Raw genomic sequence first — 12,513 nt, forward strand, 5'->3', positions numbered from 1 at the left:
ATTTCTTTGCACATAACATGACACTACCAATGCCACTTTCTTCCTTGGAAGTCTAGAAAATGTGAAAACTGCCCACCTGAATTTCAAATCCAAATGTTTCATTATCCTGCTTCTCCACAGTAACAAGCTTTCTGTAATAAAAATGTTTAAAAAAGAAACTGCATGAAAATTAAAGTATCACATTTGGCACAGATTTATCATTAAAAATAACTGTCACAATTAAAAATAACTGACATTTATGTAAATTGTAGTATGTAAGATTCTGTGTGTGTGTCTGTGTGTGTGTGTGTGTGAGAGAGAGAGAGAGAGAGAGAGAGAGAAAGGGAGAGAAAGAAACAGTCTGGAGAGCTGTGTTCCTAAATATTTTGGGAGAGACAAAAAATAATTCAATATCTTTACCTTTGAGACCAGGAAAAGTCACTTAAAGAACTTGATCTGGTCAAAGCAAGCTGAAAAATACAAAAAGCATATAGTTATCCCAGGGTCTTCAAGATACACTGTAAAATGTTCTAAATCTCTCTCTCTCTCCCTTTCTTTCTCTCTCGCTCTCTCTCTCTCTCTCACACACACACACACACACTGACACACACACACCCTGTTCTTTACCACCTTCTTTGGCCCAGCTCCTGGGAAATTGTTGCATAAAGGCAGCCATTTCCATTCTCTACATTCTCTAGTGACAGCAGAGGAGAGTAGGGAGACAGGATTCTAGGCATTCCAATTAAAAGATTGAAAGAGGCTTAGATAGTAATACAATGTGGCAAAAGAGTTAATATAATGTGGCAAAACTCCAAAGCTCCCAAACAGAACTTCCTCTCTGGTCTGTATTTAAAACAGACTCTGAAAGATTAACCATAGCAATTTGTAATCACACTGAAATCCAAAGAAAAATAGCATACGTAGAATGGCATATGAAACCCAAATACTTTATAGTTTTTGGAGATGATGATGAAACGACTGTGTTTACTATAATAATTCAACATGTTACTGTTTTTAGTAGGATAAAATAATCTCTAAACAATCAACTCACACACACAATTCAGGTAAAACCAGGAACTCAAAACCTCATTTCTGCTTATGATTTATTTTTGTAATAGTTTTGGAAGACTGAAGTGAAATTTCCAGCCAAGAAAGGAAAGAAACCTCAGCATAGTATAAATGGTATAAATAATATCACCTTCATTCCTCTGCACTTTCAGAAAAGATCATATAAACATAAGCTTTCAGGACACATTCTACTGCTGTAAACAGAAGCAGCATCAACAAAAGGTGACAACTTATTTTTTAGGAAAATTGCAGCAGGTTTTTGTGTGTGTGTGTGTGTTTTGTTTTTGTTTTTGTTTTTTGTTTGTTTGTTTCTTTGTTCAGAAAATGTTTATTAGCCCTATTCTCAAGTGTTGATTCAAGAACCCGACACATAAGCTCCTAGCTAACCCAGGGTTTTTAATTGTCAACCTGAAATGGCTGTCATATATAAATGAACACATAAAATATCAAGAGATCAATGCCTAGTCAGTCCAGAGAAGACAAAATAAAATAAGGAAAGGATGAAAACTAGAAGGGGGAAAATATGTAAAAGATATTAATGCTTATGTGACAAGTTACACAAATGAAATGCTTATTAAGACATTCATTAGGAGTGATGCCTACACCACTGTAGGAAATTTGAATTACCAGGTACCAAATGCCAGCATTTACACACATTTCCTGGAAGGGACCAGTGTTAAGAATTCAGCCACGAGTCCATAAACTTAATGTGATGGAGAAGTGATCTCTTCTTGCCAATTTGCTGTAAATTAATTATATTTTCCTCTATTGTTAGTTCTGGGCTTCAACTCACTTATGTTGCAATGAAGACTGAAATAGATGGCTCAGACCCAAAAAGATTCTCTAGTCTTGCTAAAAAGTATCTCTTTTCAGTTTATAAGCACTAACTGTGGAATGCCTACAAGGATTGGTATGGTTTGTTGTAACCTGATTTTGTACTTCATATGTACCGTTAACAAGGATAGTGACTATTCATCTATGTTAGTGGGCCTCCTTGCAGAAGAGAGCCACAAACTTGATATTTCCAAGCATTCTCAGTCTCTCCCTTATATTGTACTCATATTTTCTTAATCTATTTTTATCATCTTCAGCTGCTTGTTTTCCACCCTTAATTCAAATTATATAATCATACCTAGGGCTTTTTTATTGTTTTTATAAAAGAAGTATCTTATACCTCCATAAATAAGGGCTTATATTTTTAAAGTATTACTCTTGCTATCAGTATTCATCATATTATTCATATATCCATATAGAGAGAGCTATATATATGTATACTTATATGTATATATTTATATGAAATGCATACTGGATCAAATACTTCACATCTGTACATAATCATCTGTGTGATTTGGGCCTCTTGGGGAATGTTATTTGTTTTACTTTCTGCCTCACTGCCCAGCACAGGGCCTGGAATAGAATGGAAACTTAAAAATAGAGAAATAGATAAAAATATATAAACTACTAAATGAAAATGGAAGAATCTGAGGTGATTGAAGAGCCAAGTGAAATATTCAAGTTCAGGAGAAATATGTAAAGATGGTTTTCAACATTGTCCTTTCTTAAATTCAATATCATGGGAAAAACTCAAGGATAATCACTAAAATACATAAAGTAAAATTTAAAAATCTTAAATATGTAGCAAGATTTAAAAATGAAAGAAAACAGACAACTGTATATCCATATGCAGAAGAAAGAAACTAGACCATACCTCTCACGCTATACAGAAATCAACTGAAAATGAATAAATGGATCAAAACCTTCATGTAAAACTTGAGACAATAAAACTACTGGAAGAAAACGTAGGGGAAATGCTTCAGCACATTGGACTGGGAAAAATTTTTATGAATAAGACTTTCAAAAAACAGGCAACAAAAGCAAAAATAAACTAATGGGCTATATTAAATTTAAAAGATTCTGCACAGCAAACAATCAACAGAGTGAAAAGACAAGCTGTGGAATGGAAGGAAATATTTACAAACTACTCATTTATATATCCAAAATATATAATGAACTGAAATACCTCAAGATTAAAAAAAAATTTTTTTAATGGACAAATGATCTGAACAGACATTCCTCAAAGGAAGACATACAAGACTGGGCATGGTGGCTCAAGCCTGTAATTCCAGCACTTTGGGAGGCCGAGGAAGGTGGATCAACTGAGGTCAGGAGTTCAAGACCAGCCTGGCCAACATGGTGAAACCCCGTCTCTACAAAAATACAAAAATTAGCCAGGCATGATGGCAGGTGCCTGTAATCCCAGATACTCGGGAAGCCGAGTTGGAAGAATTACTTCAACCCGGGTGGCAGAGGTTGCAGTGAGCTGAGATCATGCCATTGCACTCCAGCCTGGCAACAGAGTGAGATTCCATCTCAAAAAAAGAGAGAAAGAGAGAAAGAGAGAAAAAGAGAAAGAAAGAAAAAGAAAGAAAGAAAGAAAGAAAGAAAGAAAGAAAGAAAGAAAGAAAGAAAGAAAGAAAGAAAGAAAGAAAGAAAGAAAGAAAGAAAGAAAGGAAGGAAGGAAGGAAGGAAGGAAGGAAGGAAGGAAGGAAGGAAAGACAGAGAGAGAGAGAAGATATACAAATGGCTAACAAATATATGAAAAAATGCTCAATATCACTCATCATTGGGGTAATGGAAATTAAAACCATAATGAGGTATCATCTCACGCCAGTTAGGATAGCTATTATCAAAACGACAATGAATAATAAATGCTGGTGAGGATAAGGAGAAAAGGGAACTCTTATACACTGTTAGTGGGAATGTAAATTAGTACAGCCACTATGGAGAACAGTATGGAGGTCCCTCAAACAACTACAAATAGAACTACCATATGATCCCACAATCCCACTACTGGGAATTCATCCAAAGGAAAGGAAATCATTATATCGAAGAGACATCTGCACTCCCATGTTTATTGCAGCACTATTCACAATAGCCAAGAGATGGCATCAGCCTAGGTGTCCAACAACAGATGAATGGATAAAGAAAATGTGGTATATATACACCATGGAATACAATTCAGCCATAAAAAAGAATGAAATCCTGTCATTCACAGCAACATGGATTGAACTGGAAGACATTATGTTAAGTGAGATAAGCCAGGAATAGAAAGTTAAACACCACATGTTCTCACTCATATGTGGAAGCTAAAAAAAGTTGATCTCATAGAAGTAAAAAGTAGAACAGAGGATACTAGAGGCTGGGAAGGGTTGGGGGAAGAAATGGATAGGGACACATTTTTTAAAGGATACAAAATTACAGCTAGATAGGAAGAATAAGTTCTAGTGCTCTATACTGTAGGCTAACTATAGTCAACAATAGTATATCATGTACTAGTTTCAAATAGTTAGAAGGAGGATATTCAACAGTCCCAAAATGAAGAAATGATCATTGTGTGAGATGACGGATTTGCTAATTACTCTGATCTGATCACTATACATTCTATGTATCAAAACATCACTATGTATACCATGAGTATGTATGATTATATATCAACTAAATAAATACAAATTTTAAAAATCAAATAAGTTAAAATGAAAGAAAACAGACAAGAACAAAAAAAAATTCAATCCAAAACAAGAAGTATAGAAAAAGTACTAAGAGAAAACAATTATAGTAGTGCCTCAGTACATAACTGCTAAGTGGATGAATGGTGGCAAGAATTAATAAATTATTAGTAAAATTTTGAGCCTTGTGAATTTTAAATGCCCTTTTACTATGCCAGAAATCAATGCATCTATTAGGAACTTCAAGATTTCATCCAACCTGTCTTTTGAATCAAAAGTCATTCTGGATAGATTCAAATGTAAAATCTTTTAAACCATAGGACAGACCTGAAACCTCTATAGATATTTCCCCTACCACTCTACTTCTAACCTTTCTATCTAGCTAATTGACTAGTTAAAGATGAAAATATTTGTCTAGCACAACATGAGAAACATAGCAGATTTTCAGTTCCTGTGGACTGACTGATTTGGGTTATCAGCCACACCAAAAGTCAGATTAAGTCAAATTACAAATTAGTTTCCATTCTGTATTAGCTAAGAGGCTGTTTCAAGCACCTAACACTTAAACAAAAAACAATTTAAATAAATTAAGTTCCGTCAAATTCTCTGACACGTGCCACATCTTGACACAAAGCCTACTTGTTTGTGATCTGGGCTGTCAGACTTAGGCGATGTGGAAAGGAATGTTTCCAGGGTTCGACCTAGCTCACACACCAAACTACCTGCCTAAAGTGAAATGAAGTGTGTCTAAGATCTTATCAAGGGTTTTGCACCTTGGAGAAAAAAAAAGTCTTTCCTGTACCCCTTTCCCTAGGGTGAACAGCCCTATTCAAGGATCTGACCAGTGGGGTCTATGTTCCCCAGACAGCCCTCCCAGGCAGAGCCTTTTCTAAGGGTTGTAGTGATGGCACCAAAAATCATGAATGAGGAACTGGTGTGCAATTCACAGCATATGCTGGCAACAGCTGTCTTTTATTACACATTATCTAATATGAGAAATCTAGGTTTAGCAATTTGGCAGGCTTGCAAACTACACATTCAATTATGACTGCTGAATAGACAAAGCTTCTTAACTCCTTTCTAGCCATAATACACTGATACCTAGGGTTGGGCTTACGATCACTCTTCTGTTTTTAGTCAGATGACCTAAAAGATCAGGCATTAATATTCAAAATTTAGTTTCTTCTGCTCTGCAGTGATTCCACACATTCCTCTTCAGTGGGAAACCAAGATCAATACTTCAGCTGTCAATTTCTGAAAGATAGGAGTAATTGGCAGCTCAGCCAGATAGCCAGCCTTCCTTAGAGAAGCTCAAAATTCAACACTGTAGCCACTCTGGGGCTCTTACAGTGTTACTTCCTCTTGGTCCTCACTCTATATACTCATCTCCTGAAAGTGTTGGGGAGGGTGCTGAGGAGAGGCTACTGATTCAAGAGTGAGGTTTTTTGTCACTGGTATTTGTTTCAAAGTCCCCAAAATTATGTGCTCTGCGGCCTTTCCAGTCCCCTGCCTCACTCCCTAATTCTTCCATGCAACTCCCACCCCCTTTTAAGTAAGGAGCGTTAGGATATTAATGCTCCACAGACTGTTCAAAGATGCAACAAAATAATGGAGCTGAACTTAATTGCCTAATGTTAAGTGCCCGGAGAAACCAAAATACAATACTCCCATTTCCAAGTAAGGTCTGACTGTAGGCTCACAGACCTCTTCAAGAAAAATTATTGTATATTGATCATGCATGCCACAATATGGATTAAAGAATAGTTTTCAAAGTCTTTGGTAGTGAAATTAGCACAGTTTTCTACCTAAAATTGTCATGAAGTGATTAAAATCCTTTGGTGTAGTTCAGGACAATTGAGAGTTACAGCACCTAATGGGTGTGCTGCTGGACACACCGTGAAAGCCGCTGCAGGGCAGAGCCCTGCCCAGCAGTGTACACATCCCAGAGCAGAGCACACATTCCCTATCTGAACTTGTAGATGAAATCAGCATTCCAGAAGTTGCCTATTTAGCAATCATGTGATAACTAAAAGAAAATGAGGAAAAGAGAGTCAGTCTGTGGTACCACTAAAGTTTGTGGACTTGTTTGTCAGGTCCCTGGTTCTCACTATAACATTCTGTAAAAACTGCTTTCCAAAAGCAATGTACTACAGTTATGAGAGTGGGTGGTAAGACAATCACTACTTCTTTGGCGCCATTGATAGAGGCTGTCCTTAATTCCTCCTGTCTCCTTCCTATCGAGCTTTCCATTGCAAAGATTTTCTTTCTTTTGCCCTAAAACTATGTTCACAAGCAGAAGCCATACTGGGGTGTCTGACACTTCCTACCAGTACAGGTAGTGAGATGACATGCACATAGAGAAATCTATTTTTAAATAATTCTGAATGTAAACACCCAATTGATTCTGAAGACTAATTTGAAACTACAAGCTAACCAGATATAGCTTTGCAGAAACCAAAGCCAACAACAACAAGAAGTATGAGCTGTTGACGTCAGCCCTGAAAGTGTTGAAAATAACAGTAGGCAGAGAAACACCTGCTCATGTGACTGCCTCACAAGGATCTTGTTGCCTGCAATTTAGTCAGTGCCAAATGGGTGATTATTCTTTAAAAACCAGTTAAAGGAAATGAACATCCATTTGGAAGATTGTGAAATGTTGGGATAAACTTGCATCAAGTCTCATTGATGATAATTGTACGGAATCAGAACTATCGTGTACAAGAAGTTTTGTTTTGCTATTTTTTAAAGCAATTCTCACAACAGTAAGAAAAAGCTGTTTGGATATGGGGAGTCTACCACATAAAAGAATTTGAGAGAAGGGGAATGAGAAGACCTAGAAAAGATGAGAACATCTGCATAAATTAATTAGTATGGGGATATGTGTGTGCCTGTGTACATATGTGTACATGTACATATGCACATACACACACATACGTGCATTTCATATGCCAAAATCCCTGTCTTTACTTTCTTCTGATAATCAGCCTCTCCTACTGATTGCCTTCTTTCAGTTCATGCTATCTTCACTCTGGCTTAAACCAGATGTGACTCCTCCATCTTCAGTTCCTTTCATATTAAAGCTTTTCAGTCTCCTTTCTGTTCCCCGATTTCTGCTTTCTCCAACTACTGCAAAAGTTCCTCCCTCACCACTAGTCTCTACTCACTTACTAATCCACTACATTTCTACAATAAGGTTCCTGAAATCTTCTACTTCTCAAACATGTTCAGTGGCCCTCGTGCCGGCTTTTTCAGAAGTTGTCCAAATGTTCTGTAAAGCAGCCCAGCTCTGAGGTCTCCTCTCACCTCCTACACACTAACCAGGTTCTCCTGACACACTTAATATTGTGTTGTTACACAAAAAATCCTCAAGGCACCAGGATCTGTGCCACAGCTTCAGTTTCTCCCTTGCTCTGGAATACCCTTCAATATCTGGAATATCTATTTCCAAGACTATATTTAAAGATGTTTCACTTGGATGAGAGTATTCATGTTGTTTTACTTTGCAGAAAACCCATTCTTTCTGCTTACTGAATTGTAAACAGTATATGGGTAGAAAACATTCCCTTCTCGTCTTTTTGCCTCCTACTCTAGCATGATGTCTGTCTCCTTGTAGGTGCTCAGGAACCATCTGTTGCATTGAATTGCATGGGCTAGAGAGTAGATCAAATGAGTGAGGTTGCAGGTATGGAGGACATAGAGGGTGGAAAGTTCCCACCCTGATTCAAAAAATACCGACTCTCTTCAGGAAAAAAAAAAACAAAAAAAAAACAAAAAAACATAGCCTAATCAAGTGAACCATAGTTAGTGTGATAGCTTCATGGCAAATATAAAGAAAATCTGACTGCTTTATATCTGAAAACTGAAAAAAGATGTCGGCATTTCTCATGTTGCTTTATATTCAGACAGGTTGTAGATTGATAAAATGTGCATCACTACATTAAAGTTTGTATCATAAAAGCACTTTAGATTGAGAACGATCAATAATCCAAATCATGGAAAATTATGCCCTTATCATTGTGAAAAATGCCAAGGAATCAGCTATATACATCACTGAAAAAAGATCATGTCTCTCCCACTATGCCATACCTCTCTAATCCTGAATTTAGAAGGCATAAGAGAAGCACATGATGTACATGCAAGACTTCAGCACAAAAATTCTTGCTCTATGGCAATTCTAAATATTTTCTGTAGCAAGGCTGTATCAAAATTCAAATATGTACCTGGGGATTTAGAGCAAGTCGTTTTTAAAAATCCTGAAGAGGTATTATGGTTAAAAATAGTTTTTTTACATGCTAGAAATTGAAGAACAAAAAATCAAAATAAATTCAGTTAGACATAGATTTTTCCAAATGAGTTTTCATCCCTAGAGACAAACTTTGCAATAAAAATATTAAAATGGCATAATCTGGCAGTTAATAAGCATGCACTGAATGCCAGTCACTGTGTTAGGCACTGCACAGTTCCTTATTTAACCAACATAAGAACCCAATAAGGGTGGTTCTATTATTAACTCCATTTTAGAAAAAAGGAAACTGAAGCTTAGAGAGGCAAGTGGCTTGCTCAAGATCTCACAGTCACTAAGTGGTGAGCTGATATTCAATCTGGCACTCATCTATCCAAAAAAAAATCTTACTTTCCAATAGCATGAGGTATGTGCCAGTGCCCAAGAGTTGAAGATAATTAGTCAACAAAATTTGTCCTCAAAAAAAGTATTTCTTATTTGATTATGAACTGAAATGACCATCAAGGACTGCAAGTGAGGATGGAAGGGAAAGAATCAAGGGAGACACAATGGGGAAAAGATCATTAATTCTCATACTGGTTGTATCTATATAAACCATCTTCAAGTTTGTTATGCGTAATGATTTTTGTTTTATCTGAGCACTTCTCCAAATGAGAAAAACAAACTAATTTTTGCCTTGAAAAAAAAGTTTGATTGTGGTCTCAAATCTTTGGACTGGTTCACCCAGCTCCCTGAGCATCTCACCTCCTTCGCCCATAATAATCAGCCACAAATTCCAAAGCCTCTAAAATATCACTATTAGTATGAAGTCAGACAAACATATCACTCTGCCCGCAAGAGAATGTGAACACTCTAAAAGGTACAAAATAGCAATCATACCTGCTTTCGTCCCCGAGGTAGAGTAGCCACCGTGTCTGCCAACATTTGAATCCTTCTATTATCGTCCATCGTAAGGCTACCTGTGAGTGTGGAGTAAGAGCTATACGCTGGCCCAGCACAGAAGTCCGCCAAATTGCCATTGCTGCTGTGTTGCAGGAGCCTTTGTAAAGACATTGTGAATAAAGATCACTCCAGCTAGCACATGGTTGAGTGGCCTTGCAGGATGGGGGAAGCTAAAAGTACAACTCTGACAAGTAATCAAAAGTAGCAAAGCAGAAAGAGCCCATGTGACCTCTGTGGTTTGAGGAACTTGTTACACAAACCCTATCTTGCAATTCACTCCCATTTCTCAAAGCTTTTTTTCTTTAAGCTCCTGAAAGAACCTGGAGCTAATTTTTACAATTTAAAAAAAAAAAAAAACTTATTTTTTCACCTCAAACAGCGGAACTCTTACACTTTTATGTTTTGTGGCAAGTTGCATTCACACCACCATTTGCCATTTTTTTCTTTAGAGAAGAAAGAAAAATGTCCCCAAGTGCTACCATTTGTTTCCCATCCGTTCTCTTACTTAACATGAGCAATGCAAGGCAAAAGTCAGCACACGAGGACATTCAGTTCTTGTGAATACAGGCAAGAATTACAGGTGCCGGTCACAATGTTCTCTCTCGAAGTCCTTGCAATGTACTTTCCCTGAAGTATACCCTAGATCATTAATGTTCATCAAAAAGACATCATATCTGCCACTGGGGATGTAACCATTCAGCATTCTTCTGGTTGTCCTTTTGCTACTTTGTCCTTACTAAAATTACCCATGATCTTTACAAAGTACAATGGGAAGGGAAAGTCAGCACATTTAGGGCACAATGTTGCCATTTCTTAGACAAGACTTTGCCGCAGCATCAGAAAGTGGTCCCAGGGGAGGAAAGGAGTGAGCAGGAAGGTAACAGGCAAACCAAGGTGGCGCAAGAATGTTGCCTGTTGGTCCCTGCATGTGCATATGTGTCAAGGGCACCATCACCACGTACTCAAGATCACAGATGCTTTTTTTTTTTTCTTCCTTTGGCTGAGGTTGGGGGCAGGTAGTTTTGAGAGAAGTGGTTTCAGTGGAGGAGCAGGGGAGGCAAGTAAAAGGAAGAATCGAAACAAAAGTCAACAAGAGAAGTTTTACACGGCACAAAAAGTCAAATGTGCTTTTTAAAATCTCCGAAGGTCAATACCAGCATTTAAAAGAGTTAGAAATCTTTGAACTAAAATGGAATGTGTGCGTACTGGAAGTGAAGATGGATTCAACTCAAGTAGAAATTGCCAAATAGAAATAGTAAAATCTGAATTAATAGTGCTTCAAAAGTTGAAGCCAATTATAGATTTTAAAAACTCTATCACAGCATGACTCATTATACTGGAATTGAATTTTGACATGGACAGAGTGATATCACCAAAAACATACAACGGTCTAAATCGGAAATTAAAAACACATGTTTTCAGAAGCCAGGTGTGTAACATAAATGTGTAAGGCAAAAGGGAGTGGTAAACACCTTGGCAACTGAAGAATACATCAGTTAAAAAGACATTCACGTAAAATCTATAATTATAGATATGTACAGATATGTATACAGGTATATGTGGTGTGTGTGTGTGTGTGTGTGTGTGTGTGTATTAGGAAGAGAGAGAGAGAGAGATTGATTTTAAAAACATTTCCAGACTATGAGGCACATAAATTAAATCAACACTATTAATGGATGACAGCAGTCCACTGTACCCTAGGCATTTGATGAGGTTAGGTAAATATTTTTAATATTTATTCTTAATATTTTAAAATGCCAAATGGAAATTATACATTTGCTTAATATAAAGCCATGCACTTAGGCCAACTGACTCATCCATTTTTATAAATGACCACTAAAATTGTATCAATTCATTGTTATACTGACCTTAAGCTGATGTAAATCATAGATCATCATTCAATTAAGAAACTGGAAAATAATTTACTTATTACTTAACTCATGAAATGTGTTTAACAAGTAAAATTTTTCAAATCATCATAAAACAAGGGTCAAAAGCAGCTCTGACATCCAACCAACCCATATCAACATGGTTACACCTGTTAATTACAAATTTATGACCTAGTCTATTTTTATTGGTCAGTTCCCTGTTCTGTCATTGCCTGTGTCATGCCAGTCACTAATATCCTGATCAAAAGTGTCCCTTGTGATAAAGGGTAGAGAAACAGTCATCTTTTAAGGGGGATGTGACTTTCAAACAACAAATCCTTGACTTACAAAGGTGTTCTACTGTCTAGAACATCTCTTTTCTTTTAGGATTTACCTTCGGAAAATTATGATAGACCAGACTCTCTTCCCCTTCAGCCTCCTCTTTATTTTGGAGAGGTGATTCTGGAAATGAATTGAATCAAACTATCTAGGTACTCGAAAGATTTCAGGAGTATCTCACTGTTCACAAAATAAAATGAAATAAAAATTATTTTATATTATCTGATTTCATTCTCTGAAATATCATATCATTTTTTAGATTCTTCTTTTGAGATTTAATATATTCTAGTTAGGTCACTAGTTAATTGTATACAAGTCTGCTTCTCTACTAATGTCTAATTTCCTTGAAAGCAAAGAACACCTTTTATCTTTAAACGTATACTTCATGTCCTACATACAAAAATTGTTCAATAAATGTTAATAAAAAGAGAAAGGTGGAAGCAGTAGATATTAAACAAAATGAATTAAACAACAGTGTTCTTGGTATTAGTAAGGAAAAAATTAATTAATTTGGTAGGAAATGTATGTACTACAAGCTCATATTCCAAAGTGCTACAATTTTCACTAA

General features: G+C 36.5%; 1 protein-coding gene across 6 annotated transcripts in view; it reads right to left on the reverse strand.

The window, feature by feature from the left end:
• CYTIP (cytohesin 1 interacting protein) overlaps positions 1–12,513 on the reverse strand; it is a 77,181-nt gene that overhangs the window by 19,670 nt on the left and 44,998 nt on the right. For 3 of the 6 annotated variants that reach the window (XM_038002099.2, XM_007965017.3, XM_073019702.1), the window contains 3 exons: positions 9,676–9,835; positions 400–449; positions 77–131 (listed from right to left, as the gene is read on the reverse strand). In XM_038002099.2, the coding sequence (XP_037858027.1) occupies positions 77–131; positions 400–449; positions 9,676–9,744 (174 nt within the window). In that variant the 5' untranslated portion in view covers positions 9,745–9,835. Of the gene's footprint in view, positions 1–76; positions 132–399; positions 450–9,675; positions 9,947–12,513 lie in introns of those variants that run through there. The other 3 variants (XM_073019703.1, XM_038002100.2, XM_007965015.3) reach the window with 2 other exon arrangements.

Source organism: Chlorocebus sabaeus, chromosome 10, assembly GCF_047675955.1.
Source record: "Chlorocebus sabaeus isolate Y175 chromosome 10, mChlSab1.0.hap1, whole genome shotgun sequence".
NCBI classification, from domain to species: Eukaryota; Metazoa; Chordata; class Mammalia; order Primates; family Cercopithecidae; genus Chlorocebus; species Chlorocebus sabaeus.